We start from the raw sequence: 22,030 nt of genomic DNA on the forward strand, positions 1-22,030 counted from the left end.
CTCCACACTATAAACAGACCCAGTGTTCAACCTCCTTGTTTGCCGGATCATTAATGACGCCTGCAGTCCACAGCCACTGTGTTCCCTGTAATCGTGCAGTTTCCGCCTGCTCCCAGTTCGTTCCAGTATGCAACCACTGCTCCCATTGAAGACAGCTCGTTGGGATCGGAGTCCCCCCTCGGGGGACTTAAAACCTCTGTGGGACGGTAGGTAGGACTACGTGCAAGATCGGTGATGGTTCAAGTCATAAGAGGATGCCTACCGTCTTTCTAAGGTGTGTGTGTGTGTGTGTGATATTTATATTTCCACCTCATTGTGCTTTTTCTTGCGTGAACACAGCAGAGCCTGTATGAGGAGACACAGGAAAGAGTTTCTACAAGTAGATGGCAGCATACCATACCTAGTCGATTGATTTGTCACACTTAAATCCTGCATTGAATAGTACAGAAGAGGTCATAGGCCAAGATGAGAAGATATGTTGGTCAAATGTCATTGAGAAACAACAAGTTTGACAAACCAGATGAATTGGTTCTATTTATTTATTTGCTCCCATGGTACCTGTCTCACTCATGACCCGTCAGAGTGACCTCTGGAGCCGTGGAGGGATGCTGACCACCTGGCTGGATTGGGAACCAATGCAACAGATTACCAGCACAACAGCATGGCACTGCCTCATACAAATGAAGTTCCCATCCAATAACACTGGTAAGCAGAGCCTGCTTTTGGAGGGGCGCTGTTTAAAACTGTGACCGTAATCTGAGAGGAAAAAACATGTCCCTGAAATAAAGTAGAGATTGCAGTTTAGTGACATTGGAATGCAATTTTTGTTGGAGATAGGAATGTTTCGACAAGTTATAGTGACAGAGAAACATCATTATCTTGATATACAATATTAGTTTCCTCTTTTGGTGTAAATGTAATACATTTGACCTACAAGAGGTCGAAGTTCAAATTTAGCCTGAGTACACTATTTTGACCTTCATAGGGGTTTAAATGATCAAATCCTTCCATGTAGGAGGTGCTTGTGATTCTATACAGGCAGTAGGACATGTCCTCATTGATTAAAGTTAACAAAGTCAAATAGAGTCGAAGATAGGAAACCTATGTCGTGGAAGATTTTCTCTGTTAATCTGGAAAGAAGGAATGAAGTCTTTGAATCAACATCGTCTTCATCTGTTTTATCCCTTGCGAGGAGGAAAAGTGTGTCACAGCTCTCAGGGAACTCTGTGAGATTCAACGAACAAGAGTCACAGTCTTCTTCATACACATTACATGTGCTCGCTGTAAAGCAGGGGTGCTCACACTTGTTCAGCATGCGAGCTACTTATTATGACGGGGGGGGGGGGGGGTGCTAGTGACTTTTTCTCCGTCCCGATGCGCGCAAACCGGTGTCGGAGCTCTGCGGCGCACGAGACGGCGGGCAGAGGACTGTTAACGCGACCCGTAGAGACAGAAATGACGTTCTGCTGCTGTAATGTGGCGCTATAGAGAAAGTGACAGGGGGGCGGGTCAATTTTTTTAAATGTCATGCGATCTACCATACTACGCCGCGATCGACTGGCAGGTCGCCACGATCGACGTATTGAGCACCCCTGCGGTAAAGCTATGAAGCGATTAACGGGCTGTGTTCTTTGGCTCATATCTCCCTGATGCTTTGGTGCAGAAGGATTCTGTAAAGATATTTAGAATCTGTGTGAAGTCCTCTTGCTTGCTAACATTTCATTTTTTTGCGATAGCACGGAGCTCCGTGTCACTAGTTCCGGAAACGTTCTGAGTGGCCGACTCCTAACAAAATTATGATTAGGATATTTTAATGATTATTTTAGTTGGTGTTTGAGTTGTGTTGAAATGGCTGACTGATTCTTATAGCCCAAGGTGTCTTCTTTAATTTGATGTACAATATCAATATATTTGTTTTAGACAGTTTAACCACAATGTTGGGGGACTTTTTGGACATTGTGGTTAAACATTGTAGCACAAATGAAGAAAATGCACATGGACCCCAGCTCGGGCAGAGGTACGAGCCTGGGGTCCACGTGTTTACCCTCACAGCGTTATCGCTCACGTACTAGAGTTGCATGCTGGCGACGACGACTAAAGAAACTCCGCCACACTATTTATCGGATAATCTCGTGAAATCCCCTATCGCTCCCGATCCCAACCCTCCCACTTCTAATCATCCCGCTGATTTTGTTCTCCGCTGCACTCTGTTCTTCCCTGGCATCCATGGTGGAACTTAAATGGAACTTCCTGTTTCGGCTATCGAAGGGCCCCACCGCGCGAGTGTCTTCAGTCGCTCTGGATGATTAGAGCTCTGTTCAACAGGGCGGTGGAGGAGTTTGTCGGACACACACACACACACACACACACACACACACACACACACACACACAAACACATGCATGGTTTTAAAACAGGGTCTAATCCGGCAAAATAAGTGTAAAGCCAAAGAATGTTGAACATTCTTGAGTCCAGGCTTTTCAAAAGATAGTGTCATGGAGCACTTGGTTTATTCCGCAGACACACATGAGCAAAACAAAACTCTGGTGTTCTTTTGATTACCAGATCATGCTGTTCTCACTCACAGGTACAAGCATCCTTGTATTTAGTCTACTGCCAGGCCCACGTCTGCATTTCATTCAACTTGTTGCCAATAAAACAAATATGCAATTATGTTTTGGGTTGTGGGGGGTTTGCAGCGATATGTGAACGTGTACCTGCTCCCCCTAACACTATCTGGTTGGTGGAAAGCCATTAGTTTGATGACGGCTGGCTGGTCCTTCCCTTATGTTCCCGCTACCCCAAATCACTCTCCCAATAAACTACTGATCACCTAAGCTATACTTTCACATAATATGACATTACTATATTTTAACATGACAGAACCAACAGGAGGAGGTGCCATTGAAGTTAGTGAGCATGGAAACCAGAACGCCCTTCAGCTCGTCCTCCAGACGTCCGTATATTCGGGCATCTGTTACAGCGTCTTATCCTCTTGGTCAAAATACTGCTCCATGAAATAAAATGTGCTCTTCGTGACAAGGAAGAATACAACGTTACGAATGAAAACACAGTTTCATATATATTTAGTATATTCACCGTGGACCGTGACACTTTGTGACCAAAGCACACACAAGAACAAAGCTATCTGGGGCTCAGTGATTTCCTCAAGGACACTCAGGCGTGTGGACACGAGTAAACAAAGGAGACAGGAGTAAACAAAGGAGACAGGAGTAAACAAAGGAGACAGGAGTAAACAAAGGAGAAAGGAGCACGACTGTAATCAAATGAAATAAAAAAGCAGACTGAATGCAAAAGTAGGACCATGCTCTCAATATGCATATATGTTCAAATACTGTTTTTTTATTTTGTACCTTGTTGTCTTCTCTGCTGCTGTCACATTCTCTCTCTCTTTCATCTCTCTCTCTCTCTCGCTCTCTCTCTCCTGCTTTCAGAATTATTTTTCCCTTTGAATTTGTATTCGTCCCCAGTGTGTGTGCTCTCCTCTCTCGCCTTTTCTAAAACTCTCTTTTTCCTATTTCCCCCTTTACTGACTCTATCTCTGCCTCCATGTGTGCATCTCTCTCTCTCTCTCTTCTCCTCCCTTGATGTTTCTTTCTGTTTGTCTCTTGATTCGTCTCACACAATCCAGCACTGGTTTTGATCTCGCTATACCTCTATTCCCCCCCCCCCCCCCCCGTCTCCCTCCCCCCTCTCTCTCGCTCACAAACTCTCCATCTCTTGCCTCCCCGGTTGCCTGCAGATCAGAGAGAGCATGTCTGTCAGAAAAGCCACAGAGTTACTGAGAGCTCCTTGATTCCTCCCAACTATCTGGGTGACCCATTTCTGCACCAACTCGCACATTTCCATGCTATGAGACGAAGTGTTTTACCTAGGGCTGGACAACGAGTAACATTTTTAATCGCGATTAATCGCATGATTTCCCTGATTAATCGCGATTAATCGCGATTAATCACATTTGTATACGCAAAATCCAATACTTAATTCAATTCATGTGAGCAGCTGCCCCTCATATCCAGGTGTTGAGGCTGTGTGTGTTTGGATGTCTGGAACTAAATCAGCAGTACGTACATTAAAACTGGGTCAGAAACAAAAGCCCGATATAACGCCTGTAATAATATAATCCTAGCTCAGTGTTACCTGGGGGGGGAGGGGGGGGGCGATGGATGAATAAGACCTTAACAAGACCCTCCACCCACGGCTCTCAAGGCACCTAAAAAGCTAGAAAATAAACCCATGAGTATTAATATATATACATCATATATGTTTTTATTAGGGCTGGGCAACGATTAACATTTTTAATCGCGATTAATCGCATGATTTCCCTGATTAATCACGATTAATCGCATTCGTATACGCAAAATCCAATAATTAATTCAAAAGTAGTGTATAGCGCACTTCTATTTTAAATGTTCTGCCATATGAATGAAAGTGCAATAACATTTGTTGTCCCTGTTAGAGTGAGACACCAGAAAACACTTTCAGTGCAGTTTGTCAATTCCTAGAACTTGACACTTATTTTAAATGTACTGCCATATGAACTAAAGTGCCATAACATCTGTCAGGACATTGTCAAACGCACTGTTATGCAGAGATACTGTGACTGAGATTAAACATCTCTCTTGTTCTGCCTGTTTTGTGATATACATGCCTAAAAGGTGCCTAATATTTCTAGACTGAAATAATATCGGCATTATAATTATTATAACTATGAGGATTTTTTAGTTGCCTATTTTGTGGAGCCCCCTCAGGACTTTGTGCCCTACGCGCAGCGCGTAGTGCGTTATGGGAGCGGCGGCGCTGGTAGGAGTTTATAGCACAAACAACAATGAACTAGTGGAGGCGGCAAGGTGCTCAGTGTTGCCAGATTGGAAATGGTGAAGTATCGTACCAAAGACTCAAAATGGTTGTATTTGGAGGATAATTATCGTGTATCTGGCAAACCTGAGATCGGTCGACCAATGACTGAGAAGGTGGAATGTAAGGGAGATACCATTTCCAAAACTTGTAAGGGGTAAATACTAGTTTATGAAAACCCAGAGAAACACAAATATCCGACGAAGCAAAATCCCGGACGTTTTTGGAATCCCTGCCGGACGCATTTTGTAGGTCTCAAAAGCAGGACATGTCCGGGGAAAGAGGACGTCTGGTCACCCGATGTCCAGTCGTCCCCAGTGAGAGCAACAGCACGTTGTGAAGCTGTCGCTTTGCAGTCCTCTCCTTTTCATCCAGCTCGTGTATTCTCCGTGTGATGTGTGTCTTGAGGGCGTCTCATACCTGCCCTCATTTGTTGAGATTCTCCATGTTTGTTAAACCGCGAATGACTTTCTTTTCCGGTTCCGCAGCAATCAGTAGCAGACTTTTACAAAATAAAAGCCTGTGAGCAACACACTTTTACAATAATAAAAGAAATAATAAAACCTGCGTTAACGCGCGATAAAATAATTGTCGGCGTTAATTAATTGATGCGTTAACGCAAGATTAACGCAACGTGCCCAGCCCTAGTTTTACCGCATCGGTTCACCAACACACCTACATCGGCAACACGCCACAGATCCCGGTTGCTCTCAGAAATGTAGAACAACAGGAACAACAGGGGTCTATCCTTGGCCCACCATACCCTCGGTATGAAGGACAGACTAAAATTGTTCTCCTTCCACCTCGGACACCCCAGGAATGAAACTCCTCCCACAGCAAACCCTAAAGGTCCTTCGGCCCCGACATACAAAACATCGAAAGATCAGTGACACTAGCACCGGAGCTCCGTTTACCAGGACGTGAGGTCCAATCCCATCAGTTCTTAGTTTATTAAAAGTAGGCCAATTTTGTTTACATTACATTCAGTTTATTTTATAAAGCCCAATATCACAAATTACAAATTTGCCTCAGAGGGCTTTACAATCTACAACATCCCTGTCCCAGGACCTCACATCGGATCAGGAAAAACTCCCAAGAAATAGAATGAAACCCTTTTACAAGAAGAAAAAGTGAAGAAACCTTCAGGGGAGCAACAGAGGAGGATCCCTCTCCAGGATGGACAGAAGCAATAGATGTCATGTGTACAGAATGAACAGAGTTAGAGATTTACATAAACTCATTCAATCAGTATGACAGAATGTATGAATAATTAGTAGTAGGCATGGATCACGATCCAGACCTCCGCAATCCATGAAACAGAAGGCGGTAGATTCCATTCCATTGTTTATTAGCCACAACCAAGGCCGGATGGACTTGGTATCTTATTCTCTGCAGTATAAGTGGTGTGTCGGGGGAGGAGTCCTGATGGCTTTGCCTGCAAAGTGTTTAGTCTTATGGACAATGAGCTGAGATACAATAAATATGTGCATGCACATGAACCTCCCCACAAACATGTGTTGCATAAGAATGTTCTAACAACATTATTATGTATTCAGCTATTCTACATTTATTGATGTTTTATTGATAGAGTAGTGTCGACGGCCATTTTGCTGCAGCGATGACAAGCTGTGATGTGTTCTTTCGATGTCTTCAGTGTAAAAGTTAGTTATTCATTTGGATTTCATATAATATCTATTCTACAAGTCACCATTGAAATGCTGCAGCAATGCTTTGACACTTCACTTGGCAATATGTTGTGCTGCAAGTGCTTCAAAACAAGTAAAGAATAAGGTACTTCTACTTCCAACTGAACATCTCTATGTGTGTGACTTTGACAACATATACCTCTTTCACCACTCATTCATTTCACAAGATGAATTTCCCATCAGCCCCAGGGAGAAACCACGTGGGGCGTCACACCGAGATGTTCCCAAACTTTCCAACCCTCCACCTGATGAGTAGTCCCTGAGGGGATTCTCGGCAGAAGTGAGTTCATGTCTATACCAGCGTTGTGAGGGTGATGATATTCCCTCACCGGAATAGCAGTGAAATTAAACATAAATTACATAACACAATTTTTTTTTGTCTGGAGACAACAAGACTACAAAATAATAATAACTGAAGAGCCCCGCTGTGAAAACCAGTGTGAAATACTGGCAACATATTTGAATGATCTCTAATTGTAGGTAATTGCCCCCCCCCTCCCGACCCCCCTTGACCTGCTGTGAAAGGCAACGACGTCACCGGAATCCACTCCACGTTTCGTCCCCGCCGCCCTTCTCGTGACGCGCTGCGCGGAAGAATCAGAGGAAACGAGCAAAGAGCGCGTGCAGAATGACATGGAAGAAGAAAGAAGAAGACGAAGAAGAAGACGAAATAAACAATGCCGTTCCACTGTGTGCTGACTGAGTGAAGAGGACACATCACGATGAAGGAGAACGAGGTGGCGGGACGTATTTCTTCGCTGCCGCGTTTTGTCGAAGCATCATCCGCACCTTCACCGGAGGATGCAGCCGCCGCTGCGTCTCTTGGATCTCGTGCACTCCCCTCTAATCGCACTCTTTGAATCGTGTGTGAAGAGGAACGGGATTCTCTGAAGGGCGCGGGGAGGTTGAGACATAAGGGTTTTCCCGCTGTGCAGCATCTGCAAGGATTTTCCTCTCCCTTTCTCTGCCTCTTATTTCTGCGCGCGGTCCTCCTCAGTCGCATCGCTGCCGACTTCTAAGCCAAAGGACCTCAATAAATAAATAAAGAAAGAAAAGAGACGGACTAGATCATATCCAGTGTTGAATTCTTTAGGAGTAGCGGTTCCTCAAGACCACCGTATGCTGGTATCTTTGTCTTACATCTTCCGCGCATGAACCCCCTCCATCACAAGGTGTGCCTGCTTTAACCCCGCTTGCTGAACCCCCCCTCCTTCCTCCTCCTTCCTGAAGCTCTCCGCGCCCGGAACGCCACCCGGAACGCCGCGGAGACTAATGGCTTTTGTCTTCAGACGATGGAGGGTCTTACTGGTGCTCAACGTGCTCGCGGTCGCCGGTTTCGTGACTTTCTGGGCCAAGTGCAACACGCGCAGCGTCCAAGCCGCCGGTCCGGAGGCTGCGGCGGCGGCGGGGCCGAGGCCCCGGGCCAACGGGACGACGGCACCGGGGCCCGGCGTCAGCCACGAGGTGCTGCTGAAGAGACTGAGCTCGCTGGAGGATGTGGTGTACCGGCAGTTAAACGGTAAAGAGCAGCCGAAATGACGTGTGATTCCGAGGTTCCTGGGGAGGGGAGATCTACTTTCTCACGGGGGGCCCCTGGAATGACAATGTGACCCGAGGACCTGTGGGCCTTTAAGTCCAACACATTATTATTTCTGTCATTTTTAAGCATGTTTGAGATCATGTGCTGCCTGTTTGAAAAACAAAACACGAAAGCCCTTTACTGACCTGTGAGGGAAATGTCAGCAAATTTGACCCATATTTAAAACTTAACTTAGTGTTGATTCATTTGCAGTGAAACGTCACATTTCTTTTGCTTCGTTGTTTGGTACAGGGATGCAGGGGTATCCTGAATTTATGAGTCATTTTTGAAAATAAATAAACAAATAAATGAATACCCCTTATATATATATATATATATATATATATTAAAGGGGTATTCAATTAATGTTCAACAAGGTCCAGTTAAAGAGAATCTCCTCAGCTGAGGTCCGGAACGTCACAATAGTAACTCATTGAAGTAGCTGAGCAGTTAACATCTGTATGTATACTCAACAACTGACTGTCAAATCAAATAAAGAAATTCAATAATAATAAAGTTTAATAATATCTCAACACTATTTATCGTCAGTTTTCAAATTGAATTGGATGAATTATGAATAATAAATACTCTAATAATAACACATGTTCTTCTCTCATTTCAATTACAACAAGGGCTGGATTTAAGAATGAAAAAAACAAATACAGAAATCTTTTGGAAAATGTTTATTTCAAAATAAAGTATTTGCATTGCAGCTTTAAATTCAGTTAAATTAAGGTGTGAAGCTAGATATTATCCGTGGTTATTAAAACCACTTTTTTTTTAGCTCCCTCCTTTACAACATTGTAAATGAATAAGTCATGATTCTGATCATATCTTAAGTATATTTACTGTGCCTTCATTTTGGATCTGAGTATTGTACATCTTCTCAAAGATGTATCCTGAGTAGTGGCGCTTCACATTGCTGCAATGTCTCTGACTATATGAGACACACTGGTTTTAAACCATCCATTAGAAGAATAACCATTCTTAGTTAAAGGATCAGGTCTTACTGTCCACATTCCTCTTATTGGAGAACAACATGTGAAATAACTTCTGTGACTCACATATTGCGACTGTTCGGTCTCTTGTCTGTTTATATCTCACTCTAGCCGTGATCCTCATTGAGACACACATACTTGATTGGCTGAGTAGCACCACGTGGTGTGATTCATAACACATGTAACAGGTCGATGTGTTTCTGAATGACTGCCATAAAAAGCTGCAGCGGTCAAAATAGAATCGCTTATCAATCGGTTATAGGTCTGGGTCCGGACCACAGTCTGTCTGACCACTGCTATATCCAATATACTATATATTTTGCTGTATTTTCCCAAGAAACCAAACAAACAGCAGAACATTTCCTTTTTTTCAGCTTTTTCAATGAACTGGCTATACCACATTAAAAGGCAGGTTGAGGTCAGAGGGCAGGGTCGACAGCAGAGAAAGAGCTTTTGAGAGAATTCAGGGCCTTGAGCAAGATCTTTGCCCACACAGAGGCTTACGAACTCGACTCATCGCATTGAACAATGGTCACTTTAATCACTCTGCCACCAACAAAATACGCCCAGTCACACAAAGTAGAATCTTGCTTTATCTCTAATTTGAACAGAAAAGTGTTTTGGGCTTTGATTGTTCAACAAAATGTCCTCACTTGAGTGTACCGACCACAGTAAGAGTAGAAGAGGCTCTGGAGAGAGCCTATACCCCACATCCTTGTGGTGCTCAGATGTATCCCTGCCTGTTTTTTGAAGGTATTCTATCACAATCACTTGGAATTCAGTGTGTCCATGTGGGGATGGAGCTGTGCTTACAGAGGCAGGCTTCCAGCTGCGAGCCACCGAGAGTGCGTTCCTGAGAGGAGAGTGACTCAGCCTGACTAAAGCACCCTGACGTGTAATCTTCTCCCGTTGGCCTCTCCCCAGGTCTGTCCAGATCTCTGGGCCTGATCGAGGGCTTCGAGGGTCGGGGTAAAGGCGGAATTCCCGCCACGCTGTTGCCGGCCGAGGAGAGCGATGCAAAATACCTGAGGGAGAAGTACGGCTACAATGCCTACCTCAGCGACAGGATCTCTTTGGATCGGACCATACCGGACCACCGGCCCGGCAAGTGAGTGCATGTGATTAACTTTTTTGGGGTGGAAAATTCAAAATGTGAAATGGCATCAGCAACATATTTTCATGTTTTTTATTGTTGTTTTTTTTGGCATGAAGGAGCTCCAGTGGTAACTGTGCATTCTGTGCATTAAACCAGATGGAACCCGGACGCTGTTTATTTAAAGACTGTTGATTCATCCAAATGAGGTACAGCGATAGTTCAGGCCGTAGAAATTCGTCGGCGACTAACGCTGGTAACATTTTGTCAAGTTGATTTCATCGACAGATCTGTCAAACTGATTTTCCTCCATTGTTTACCAGAGATGTGCTCGTAGATTATCGGAACCAAATCCTTCAGCGTGAAAAAAAGCATTACAAAAAGTAATTGCTCATCGGTTAAAGAAGTCTTAAACGGCTTGGCTACTGACAACACTGTGTTGATTGAAGGCAATTTCCACAGAAGCACAGCGCTGCTGCATCCAGTGCCCCGTCAGGTAAACAACGACCACTTAATCAGCGATATTCGCAGTAACACTGTTAGCACTGTTAGCACCGTTAGCTGCAAGCAGCCATGTTGAGAGCGCCTAGGAGGCAATAGAAAACGCTCTACTTAAATTTTCTCACACAATTTGTGTTGTGTTCACACACACACACACACACAAACATAGGCCGTCCTTGGATCAGCAGGTGTAAAAGGTGTGTTTCCATTTGAGCATGCATATTAGTGGTGGATGTCTCCAACTGTGTGCAGTGTATCACATCTGCATGCACAGTGCAGCTTTCTCCTCCGTAAACGCTCCTCAAAGGAGTCGTGTCGCTGGTGAAGGGAGTAACTCTGTTCGGAAGTCTGCGATGATGAGAATGCCTTCGGCCAATCGCTGCCACCAGCCGTACGTGTGTGTGCTTTAAGGGGCGGGCTGGTAAGAGTGGAGGGATCCGGATCCAGCGCCCCATTTGCCACTCGAGGGGGGGAGGGGTCTTTCATGTTTCTCAGGATTAAAGTGGCATGCGAGGCGTGTTGGGGTGTGATATCTTCAGGCTGAGCAATGGCACGTGTAAGCTTGAGTCTGAGGAGCTGGCGGTGTGTACACTACAGACCCAGAGGTGGTGGTGAAATGAGAAAGCGGGAGAGAGAAAGAGAGAGAGAGAGAGAGGGATGTAGTGGAAGATTTTCTCTGTTAATCTGGAAAGAAGAAATCCTGAAAGGTCAGCTCCTTATCTTAAGGCCCTGATTACGTGTACCTGCTCCCCCTAACACTATCTGGTTCCATAACCCCCCCGTGGTTTGATGACGGCTGGCTGGTCCTTCCCTTATGTTCCCGCTGCCCCAAATCACTCTCCCAATAAACTACTGATCACCTAAGCTATACTTTCACATAATATGACATTACTATATTTTACCATTACAGGGAGATGGAGATGGAGAAGGAGTGGCAAATGGAAGGAAACAATCACAGATAGAAATGGGAGTGATGATTATATATGAATCTGATTGTCCCAACAGAAACATGAGTGACATGTCAACTGTGGTGACAGTGATGACAGTCGGCTAACGCACACCTTCGACTTGTAATCGTTCACGCTGCCACACTCTGCTGTTATACCCCCCCTTATTACCTTAATTGTCCATGTGTACTCAGGTGTTCCATGTAATTGTGGCACTTGGCTCTTGCTCAGCCCATGTAAAGAAATCCAATTGTCCATGGAGGAAGGCATGTGTCCTCGCAACACTGCTGGTTCAGTTTTTAGGAAGCATGGTGTGTGAGAGTGACTCCTGATTGGATTGGATTCAATCTATTGTTAGTGCACAGAGTACAGGGACACAGGAAACAAAATGTATTCTCTGCATTTAACCCAGACTGCGGCAGCTGAGCTGCAGCTTCGGCGGCCGCATCTGCTCTGGCATTTCCTCCTGAGACCGTGTCAGAGGCATGTGCGTGTGTTGCAAACAGCAGTGGCCTTAAAAATAGCTTCCTAGTTATGCAATGACGTAAAATAAGTTTGCTATGAAGTCTCTGTATGCCCACAAGGCCCCGAAATGGTGCACTATACCAAATGCGTATCTTTGATCAGTGTATATAGTCACAGTCCTACCGCTAGCTAGTCAGTGCTCTGCTGCCTGTGCTGAGTGGAGGTGAGCAAGAGGGCCAGACACCAGGGTTGAACGGTCTGAGACAACAGCCCTGCAGCGAACGGATCTAATTCAGCAGAGAAATGCACTCCTGGTTGGAGTCTGTTGCTGTGAGACTGTGAAAAAGACTGACGTCATGCAGCCGTTGTTTTCATCCACAGCCTGTGTAAAAAGGCCCAGACCCAGTGGTCAATCAACCTCTCAATCATCCAGGGGTCAGTGTGACTGAAAACAGTGCTTCTATTTGGAGACATGTTCATGAAAATGCCGTATTTATTATGTAATTATTTAAATTAACATTTCATTTCATGTGGGAAATAAGATTATTGATAAAAGTAATTAAGACAGATAAAGGAAAGGAAGTCGTTTCCTCCTCAGCTCCGGGAGCCAAAGCCCCACCCTGCCTCTTTCCTCCTCATTAGAGCCGTTTCAACAAAACAGAAGTCAAGAAAATAAATAAAATAGGCCTCCTATCTGCAGCAGACGCCGACTAAACAGGCCAATTTGATTGGTTGAACAGGAGGCCGAAATAAAAAAAGATGTCGGCGGAGCCGGTTTGGCCCGTGAGGCCATGGCGAGGCACGGAGAGGGTTTTCATCTCACGGATTGTTGGGTCGGTTGTGTCTCTGTGCAGGTGCAGGAAGGCCAGCTACCCGAGAGACCTCCCCCAGATCTCCCTCATCTTCATCTTCGTCAACGAGGCTCTGTCGGCGATCCTGCGCTCGGTCCACTCGGCTGTCAATCACACGCCGGCTCACCTGCTCAAAGAAATTATCCTGGTGGACGACAACAGCGATGACGGTCAGTATAAATCTCAAATTGACAGTATGCAAGCAAGTGGAAGTACATTCATGTGTCAAGTGAGCAAGCAGGCGGCTGGACCATCTGGTCAGATAGTTGCATTTGTACACTGTGAACACTTTTCATGTAGTACTGTGAACACAGCGTACTAAGTGATGGAAGTGCACTAATGTAAACGTCCTAATTGAGACACAGCACAATAGTCAGGGAATCATTCTGTATCCTTGTAATAATGAGTTTTTAATTTGTTGTCATCAAATAGTACAAATATTTAAAAATCATCACACGTCACCCACAAATGATGACATTATGGAGATTCTTTTAAAAGAGACGAGAGGATGTAAGTCACAACATGCATGTGGAATGATAAGGAAGTATTTCAGACAAAGATTTGTTTTATGTTGCCAGACCAGACTAATCAGGTAGTCAGGATCCCACATTTCTCTTTCTCGAGCAGTTTAATCCCAGCGTCTCGATTGTGAAACATGTTCAAAGTGTGGCAGCGGGGGGTGTTTAAGTTCGGCTGCAGAGTGGGTGGAGCGGGGGTGTGGTTCAGGGAACGGTGTCTGATTGTCATCAGCTGGTCTGATTGTCATCAGACCAGCTGATGACAATCTGGGTTTGTGTATCTGCGAGGCTCTGTCCCCATAAAGGAGCTGGACAGGAGGAAGAGGGGAGCCATGAGCAGAGACACAGTCGGCGGTCAGAGCGCTCAAATAAAACACGTTACCAACGTTCCCTCTGCTTGCGCATTACTTGGGGCTTAGGGGGGGGAAAACCTACCGGTGACGGCCACGAACCTGTCACACAAAGGTTCAGCCAACAGCCTTCAGTGACAGTCTGAAGAGGGATGTGTGTTGATATGTCAGAGATCATGTGAGATACTGGTCCCATTAAGATACTGGTCCCACCAAGCTTCTAAATGACAATAAAGAGCGAAGGGTGTTTGTATACAGAGATTATTTGGGGAAGGAGGGATGAAACTCAAGAGAACTGAAGGGATTGAAAAGTGCCAAAGGGAAAAAGGATGGAGACGGAAGAAGGAGGGAAATGGAGATGAAGAAGCATCAAAGAATCAAAGGAGATGCTGAAGGGGCAAACGAGGCTATTAGAGAGAGTGGTAGAGAGAAAGAGAGAGAGGCTCCAAGTTAAATGAGGTCGCATAGAGAGGAGAGAGCGCATGATAATGGCTACCCAGAAGAGAGAGAGAGAGAGAGAGAGAGGGGGGAACAATCTGACAGAATGGAGAACAAATGGGAGGAGAGAGGAAAGGATTTAAAGGATGAAGCTGCCGTTATTCTGTCACTCTTATTGTCGTCCGAAACTCTGCGCTTTCAACATCCATCACAGTTAAGACACCAGATTCCCGCTTCAAAATTAAAGTTATTTCCCTTTTTAATATTAAGTTCAGTTAAATTCAATTCAAATCTGCCTCAGAGGGCTTTACAGTACGTACAGCAGACAACGTCCCCTGTCCTTGGAATGAAATATAAAGAGAGAAGACGCAGCATGGGAAATGAGTCTGTGATCAAGCATGTCAGTAAGAAAGATATCAAAAGAGGCAGAGACAGAAATGGAAAACGGCATGCTAATTTTTTTTCAAGTGTGTGCACTCAAATGTCTTTTTATTTAATAGATGTAGCGAATCCATCTGAAGGAAAACATGAATTCACTGATCATTTTATATCCTCATACCCAAAGTCTTTATTAATAGCATAATTGAAGGTATACTGAAGGTACTAAATACTGACGTCAGACGTTACTGCTCGTCCTCGGTCCGGGGCCTCACCGCCACACACAAGACATCCAAGTGTCTTGAAGGTCTTCAGCGTCATCAGATTGACTTTTTTCGTTTCTTTTTTTACCACAAAACAATGTGTTAGAATGACTGCCAACATGTTTTTGACTCGCACTAAAGGCCTCTCCAACTCGACGTCCTGGGCTGGATTTCAGTCCAGTACGCATTGCAGAGGCCTTCCCAGAAGCCAGCAGGAAACAAGGGTTAAAGACTGTAGAGAAGAAATGACAACACAAACATTTAAAATCAGTTCTTTCCTTTTACAGCCTAACATCTTTTGTAATTTCAGTAGTTAGCTCCACAAAAATGTCAAAAAAGTGTCTTAATAATTGACCCAATGAAAATATGAATGTATTTGAACTACTTAATTCCAGTAAGTTTCCCACTCAACACTGTTAACATACAGTCGGATGATTGGTATGTGGGATAATGACAGAGATTAAAGAAGGTGTAGCTTGGAAAGGGATGACGGTTCGCGACACAAAAACTAATTCAACTAAAGCAGAGAGATGTCCTCTCAGTTTTAGCGTATTTACGTGTAATAGAAACTCTGAGCGGGAACCAGTTTTCACCGACATTTCCAGGAATGCGTATTAGCAGCTATTGATCCGCTTTTAGATATTGAATGCCTGTTTTCTGAAGTGTGTTGCATTGAATTGGTGGGTTGCAGGTCTCTTTGATCAAATCTCTTGACGTCTCTCTCCTGATGTAAGAATGAAGTACATTTACATCACTTTAATTTAATCAATTAAACCACATCATCACGCTGCTACAGCAAGGACAGTTTGTTGTTCTGGATGACTCATCTAAAGTGTTATCGCCATGTGTGTGTGTGTGTGTGTGTGTGTGTGCACTTGAGAAAGTAAGTAATAAGTGATCCACAGTACATGTGGTAGAAGTTGAGTTCAACTGAGAGATTTAGAGAAATTACCTACTAGTTTACCCCCTTCCTTGAAGAGGTGTCAAAGGTCAGGGGTCAATGTCGTGATTCCTCAGTTGCTCTGACCGTTTTTGCTTTGCTTGGCGGACTGCAGAGCAGCTGAAAGCGCCGCTGGAGGAGTACGTGAACAAGCGCTACCCCGGCCTCGTGAAGATCGTCAGGAACCAGAAGAGGGAGGGACTGATCCGAGCCCGGATTGAGGGCTGGAAGGTGGCCACCGCCGAAGTGACGGGATTTTTCGACGCCCACGTGGAGTTTACACCTTCCTGGTGAGTAAATCCCCATCTCTCTTGGATGAGTACGCCCCATTGTGTTGCAGAGCACAGTGTACCGAGTGTATTACTCTGTAAGTGCTTTACAGAATCATCGAAGCGGAGGACAGAGGAGGGTAAAGCGGAAGCGGCGTAAAACCGAACACGCGGAAAGCAATTTCACACCTGAGAAGTTTGACGATAAGGAGAGGAGGAGACGGGTAGAGCCTTCGGAATCCCTCGTACATTCAGCTTATCAAACAACAAGCAAAAAAATACCCCAAAAAACAAATGAAGCCTGTTCATAGAAGATGAAGTTGATCCGGCCCAGACGCGAGAACCTTTTTGTTCAGTCTCCCCTCCTCGTTTTCCAGCTCTGAGTCCGCACACAACCCAGTTCACTCGGCATAAATACACACATGTCCCCCAGAGCTGCGCTGAGCGGAATCAAAAAGAATAAGTAATAAAGTTGGTCCAGCTTGATAGACCTCACAAAATTAAATGAAGTGATCTGTAGAGAAGATCTGTAGAGGATCTCGGCGCCGCCCTTCCAGTGTGTGTGTACATGTTTTTGTTGCACTCTCACCAGGGCCGAGCCGGTCCTGGCCCGAATAAAAGAGGACCACAAGAGGATTATTCTGCCTTCCATCGACAACATCAAGCACGACACGTTCGAGGTTGAGCGCTACGAGAACTCGGGCCACGGCTACAACTGGGAGCTGTGGTGCATGTACATCAACCCGCCCAAACAGTGGTGGGATGAAGGGGACATATCGGCTCCCATCAGGCAAGCCGACTTCATTCATACGCAACACACACTTTGATGAATATGAATATGATTGCAACAATGGCAACATTGTCAAAAGCTCATCCTCTCGGGATCAGTGAGGGAGAAAAAAAACAAGGGGAAAAAGACAGATAGGCTGCTCATTGGCTACCAGGCTGTTATTAAATCAGATTTTCATAATTGTCTTAAAAGTCCAAATAAACACTGCTAAATTACCAGAGCATTTTTTTAAACAAATTCAAATGTGTGAATAAATTATGAAAGTATGTTCATCACATTCAAACATGAACAACTTGCAGCTTCTCATCTGCACATATGTACAACATCCTACAACAGCCACAAATAACAGACATAGGTTCCAACCGACATCCTCAGTGCTCCACACACCTTCAGTGTAAATGCCCGTTTTAGATTGTTGTGCTTTCCCCCGTCGTAGGACTCCCGCCATGATTGGCTGCTCCTTCGTGGCCAACCGCGACTACTTTAGTGAGCTCGGCCTGCTCGACTCGGGCATGGACGTCTATGGAGGGGAGAACATCGAGCTGGGCATCAGGGTTAGTGTGCCACCCGGTTTCCTCTTTTCCTCTTTGCTCCCGCCTTTCCCCTGTAGGTCTAAGTGGAACAGAGGCTGATACACGAGGCCCCACTAGGGCCCCGGAGGACCAGCCCTCTGTGTGCCGCTCACAGCAGGGCCGTAGTGAAAGATGGGTCACATAGAGGGGGAAGGTTGGGGAGTTGGTTGTTGTTGGTTATTTGGAAAAGGAAAGAATATAAAACGATTGTTTTGGTGTTTCGTTCAAATAGATTTCATCATATCTTCCTTGATGTGACATTAAATTAATATTCTCTGTGAATATGAATCATATAATTAATAGCCAGATTTTCCCCTTAACAGCACATTGCGCACTTTTTTTATTTTTATGGCACATGGTTCAGTTTCACCACTCTTCCCCTAACAAAGGCGTGTGTTCACAGCAAACAGACCACATTAAAGCTAAAAGGAGAATAAACACAATTATTCCACTGATAAGACAAATGATTCCAAACGTTGTCTCGTTTTGATATTTCCTTCCCTCTCGTGGCCAAACTAACATTATTGCTATCGCTTTACGTGAATTCCACGGTTCTTTAACACCCCCTACCTGCAGGTGTGGCTGTGTGGGGGCAGCATGGAAGTGCTGCCTTGCTCCAGGGTGGCTCACATCGCCCGGATGAAGAAACCCTACCACAGCAACATCGCCTTCCACACGCGGCGCAACGCTCTGCGCGTGGCCGAGGTCTGGATGGACGAATACAAGCCCAACGTCTACCTGGCCTGGAACATCCCGATGGAGGTGACTCTTCATTGTGCTAGTAATCGATCAAAAACCAGAGCAAAATGGATATTGATTGTTTTCAAATACGAAAGCTCTTATTTTATAATTATATTATTTATCTGATACTCCCCGTAACGACTCCTTTGGCTTTGGCAGGACCACGGTATTGATTACGGAGACATCTCTCAGAGGGTGGCGCTGAGGAAGAGTCTGCAGTGCAAGAGCTTTGAGTGGTACCTCGACAATGTTTACCCGGAGATGAGGAGGTACAACAACACGCTGTTCTACGGCGAGGTGAGTTCAGCCCTCCAACAGACACGGAGGGGAAAGAGGCCGCGAGGAGAAGCTCGCATACACGTGGAGCGTTTGATGAAACGAGTGAGAGACAGCCGAGAGGACTTAATCCTGAGGGGTTTATAGAAGAAATGATCTCAACCCCAAAGCAAAAACACATCTTTATTTAGAATCTCTGACTGGGTGATGGTGGCCTAAATGGTATCTAAATGCTTTTGGGGAATATTACAAATGTCCACAAAGATTTGCGCCATGTGAAATCGGGTGTGACTTTCAAGAACGTTTTTTAAATTTCAGATCCGTAACTCCAAAGCGAGCCACCTGTGTATGGATCAAGGCATGAAGGAGAACCACACGGCCACCCTGCACCCTTGCCACGGTTGGGGTCCTCAGGTAGCCAGGATGCTGACGCTGCCAGGATGACAATGTTTCTGTGTTGCACAAAACTGAAGCACAGAGTCGGCCATTGTCGGTTCCTCAGTCCTTTTTTAGCTCGCGGTGGTGAGCATGGGCTTCAGGGAGCATAGGTCTCTGCACCGGAAGCAAGCAGAGCCAGACTAATATCACCCTATATCACCCTATATCACCCATATGAGACACGCTTGTGGTATCAATCGGACCAAGTGGTCACAGTGTCCCTGACAGACATTTGGGTGGGGAGCTGAGCAGGAGACATGTTTGTGGTACGTTGCTTACAGGCTGTTGCGTGAGTGCCGTCTTTGTGTTTTTGCCTCAGCTAGGACGTTACACCAAAGAGGGTCAGCTGTTCCTGGGACCTCTGGGCAGCACCGGGGACGACACTCGCTGCGTGGTGGACGATCAGGTCGGCAGCTTTCCTCAGCTCCTCAACTGTGACAAGGTGACCAACGAGAAGCAAAAGACATGGCATTTCTCTCAGGTGAGAAGACGAAAGAAAACCCTTTATTATGTCTGTGAATAAGAAAACCCTGAAGTGAGCAGTCGGGAGAGAAGCCCTGAGGTGTGAGTGATGGGATGTTACCTCGTGGTGCTGCTAGAACGTGCTAGTCTGCCCGGTTAATACCGGTGCTGTATACATGCATGCAGGAAACCCACTTTACATGGGTTTAATGGTTTTTTTTAAAGGCTACACACAAAGAAACATCGATTGATGAAATTATTTTTGTCTCAAAAACTCAATTGTAGAGTATGTTATTATATATTTTTAAAAGCCATGTGATAAAAAAAAATATTGTTGTATCGTTTCATATGAAAAGTTTGAACAAAAGTTCCTTTTCATTTATCACAATTAAGAATATAATGAACAACTAACCTGAGAAGATGAAATGAGAACATCTCTGCACCTCTGATATGGGTCTTGTCACAGTCCCTCTGTGAACCCTGATAACACCACAAGTCCCCCCCTCCCCCTGCAGAACGAAGCGCTCATAAATCGAGCCACGGGCCGCTGTCTGGAGGTGGTACCGGCTAACGTCTACTTCGGTCACCTGCTGGTCCTGTGCCCCTGCTCGGGGCAGAGGTGGACCATCAAGAACACCATGAAGCAGTAGTCGACTCGCCAATTTCACTGGGACCCAATGACAGCGGAGGACTTTTTGAAGAGCCGGCTGTTGACCAATCGGCTCGGCCGAGGGACAACGGCCGGCTGAACGAGTTCCTCGTCTTCTGAAGAGAAGACGGAGGTGGCTTGAAAGAGATGCGAGAGGTCAACATCTCAGTGATGAGAGGTTTGAGAAACGCTCAAATGAGTCCACTTCAGCACGAGGACCGTTTCTCCATCTGACTTTGACAGACTTTCGATGTGACGTTGCCAATATTCCTCCGCCACTTCTCCACGAGGTTTTTAGGTTTAAGGATGAAGATATTAGGTCAGCCAAAACTGTGTTCTTTCTTATGTTGGAGGGGAGGAGGGATACGGTTTCTATCTACAATAAATATTACTTGGTGTAACACAGCGTATTTGTTTGCAGTTGCTGTAAATCATCTAAAAAATCATTGTCGAGGATACTTGGCTGGATTTGTATTTATTTCTATTGCCATTTTTACTCAAAGCATTCGACAGCACCAAACGCAGTACATCTTGTAGCATGATTGTACGTCCTGTATGCACATGGGGACAACGTGTATTAATGCTGTTAACTGCTCAGTGCCATAAATAATGAAGATGACAAACCTGTTTCTGCTCAGAGGCAGAACTGCAGGAGGAAGATGGAATCAGAAAGGGAAAAGTGCACAAGTGTATCGGTTGTGGAAATGCTGGAGGCCTTTGAAGCCCATATTAATATTGTATTAAGATGTATATGATGTCATGAATTCAATTAATTCCATGTTATCAGTTGGATTTTTGCTCTCAAGATTGTCTTCCAATAAACAACTGGTTTCCTGGGTTTTTGCATGGTTACCATTTCTGAGGATAGAGTTGCTGTTAGGGATTTTCTTTTCTACGTTGAGTACAGTATTGATTATGTTTTATGCAATTTATTTTGGATTATTGTCATCATTCGCATAAAAACTATAGTATATAAAAAAGTCATGAAAAAGTCATAACATCGTCACAAAAGAAATAAAAAGCCAAAGTATAGTTTCTAAAGAGGCCTAAAAAGAACTTTAGTATAATATGTAGAAAGAAGTAATTGAACCGCATGTCAGAAAAGTCAAAGTATAGGATGAAACAAGAAATCAAAACCCAAACTTTAAAAAGTCATAAAAAGTCAAAGAATATTATGACAAACCGTCTTAAAGAAATGACAAAAAATGTTTTGTGTCAAAAAGATAATACGGGATGTCAAATAGTCATGAAAATTGATATAGTGATTAAATAAATACATGATAAAGCCATAATATAGTATGTAAAAAAGGTTCATGACAAAAACCTAGTTTAGTATGAAAAACAAACGTTAAAAACTAGTATCGTATGTCGCGAAGTCCTAAAAATGGAATTGAAAAGAAGTAAAATAAAAATGTTGAAATAATTCAAACAAATGTAATACTACAGCGTGTCGAAGAATATACAAAGAAAAGCAACCATGCTGAGCCACTTTTCTATTTTGACTGCTCCATTCACTTGTGTGGTTTCAGCCAAAACGTTTCTCATATTTGAAGATTTACCATTGTAGTCATCTCCAAAAAAGAAAGAAAAGGAGATTTCCCCTTTAAGTCATCTCCAAAAAAGATTTCCCTCTCAGCTTCCGGCTGCATCACTTGTCAAATCAAATGTGAGCAGCGCCTGAAAAAGTGTAATCACACATCCTTTCTGAAAGTAGGACACCAACATTTTACATGAGGTCATCCGAGGCAGCCAATCGGCCGTAATGGCTTCAGCTCGGTCCTTGAACCATGGACCCCCAGAAAGCCTTGCTGCTTAACTCCCACTCAGCTGCTCCGGAGGAAGCATGAAGCTAAAAGCCGAAGAGGCCACTGGACCAGGAGGAGCCTGCTAGGAGCACGAGGGCCCGTTTCTAGGCCAGAGTCGGAGCG

At 44.7% G+C, this 22,030-nt stretch overlaps 1 protein-coding gene across 2 annotated transcripts; it reads left to right on the top strand.

Moving 5' to 3' along the window:
- The first annotated feature begins 673 nt into the window (after nt 1–673).
- On the top strand, nt 674–20,971 carry galnt17 (polypeptide N-acetylgalactosaminyltransferase 17). 2 transcript variants are annotated; one of them, XM_056441979.1, is made up of 11 exons: nt 674–705; nt 10,086–10,269; nt 13,022–13,188; nt 16,021–16,195; nt 16,767–16,964; nt 17,401–17,518; nt 18,113–18,298; nt 18,437–18,574; nt 18,872–18,967; nt 19,311–19,472; nt 19,969–20,971. In XM_056441979.1, the coding sequence occupies exons 1-11, from the start codon at nt 681–683 to the stop codon at nt 20,101–20,103; spliced, it is 1,584 nt and encodes a 527-aa protein (XP_056297954.1). In that variant the 5' UTR covers nt 674–680; the 3' UTR covers nt 20,104–20,971. The 2 variants fall into 2 exon arrangements, with proteins under 2 accessions (XP_056297954.1, XP_056297953.1); XM_056441978.1 differs by lacking the exon at nt 674–705 and adding an exon at nt 7,263–8,103.
- Nucleotides 20,972–22,030: the final 1,059 nt, after the last annotated feature.

This window comes from Pseudoliparis swirei, chromosome 20, assembly GCF_029220125.1.
Source record: "Pseudoliparis swirei isolate HS2019 ecotype Mariana Trench chromosome 20, NWPU_hadal_v1, whole genome shotgun sequence".
Classification (NCBI taxonomy): domain Eukaryota; kingdom Metazoa; phylum Chordata; class Actinopteri; order Perciformes; family Liparidae; genus Pseudoliparis; species Pseudoliparis swirei.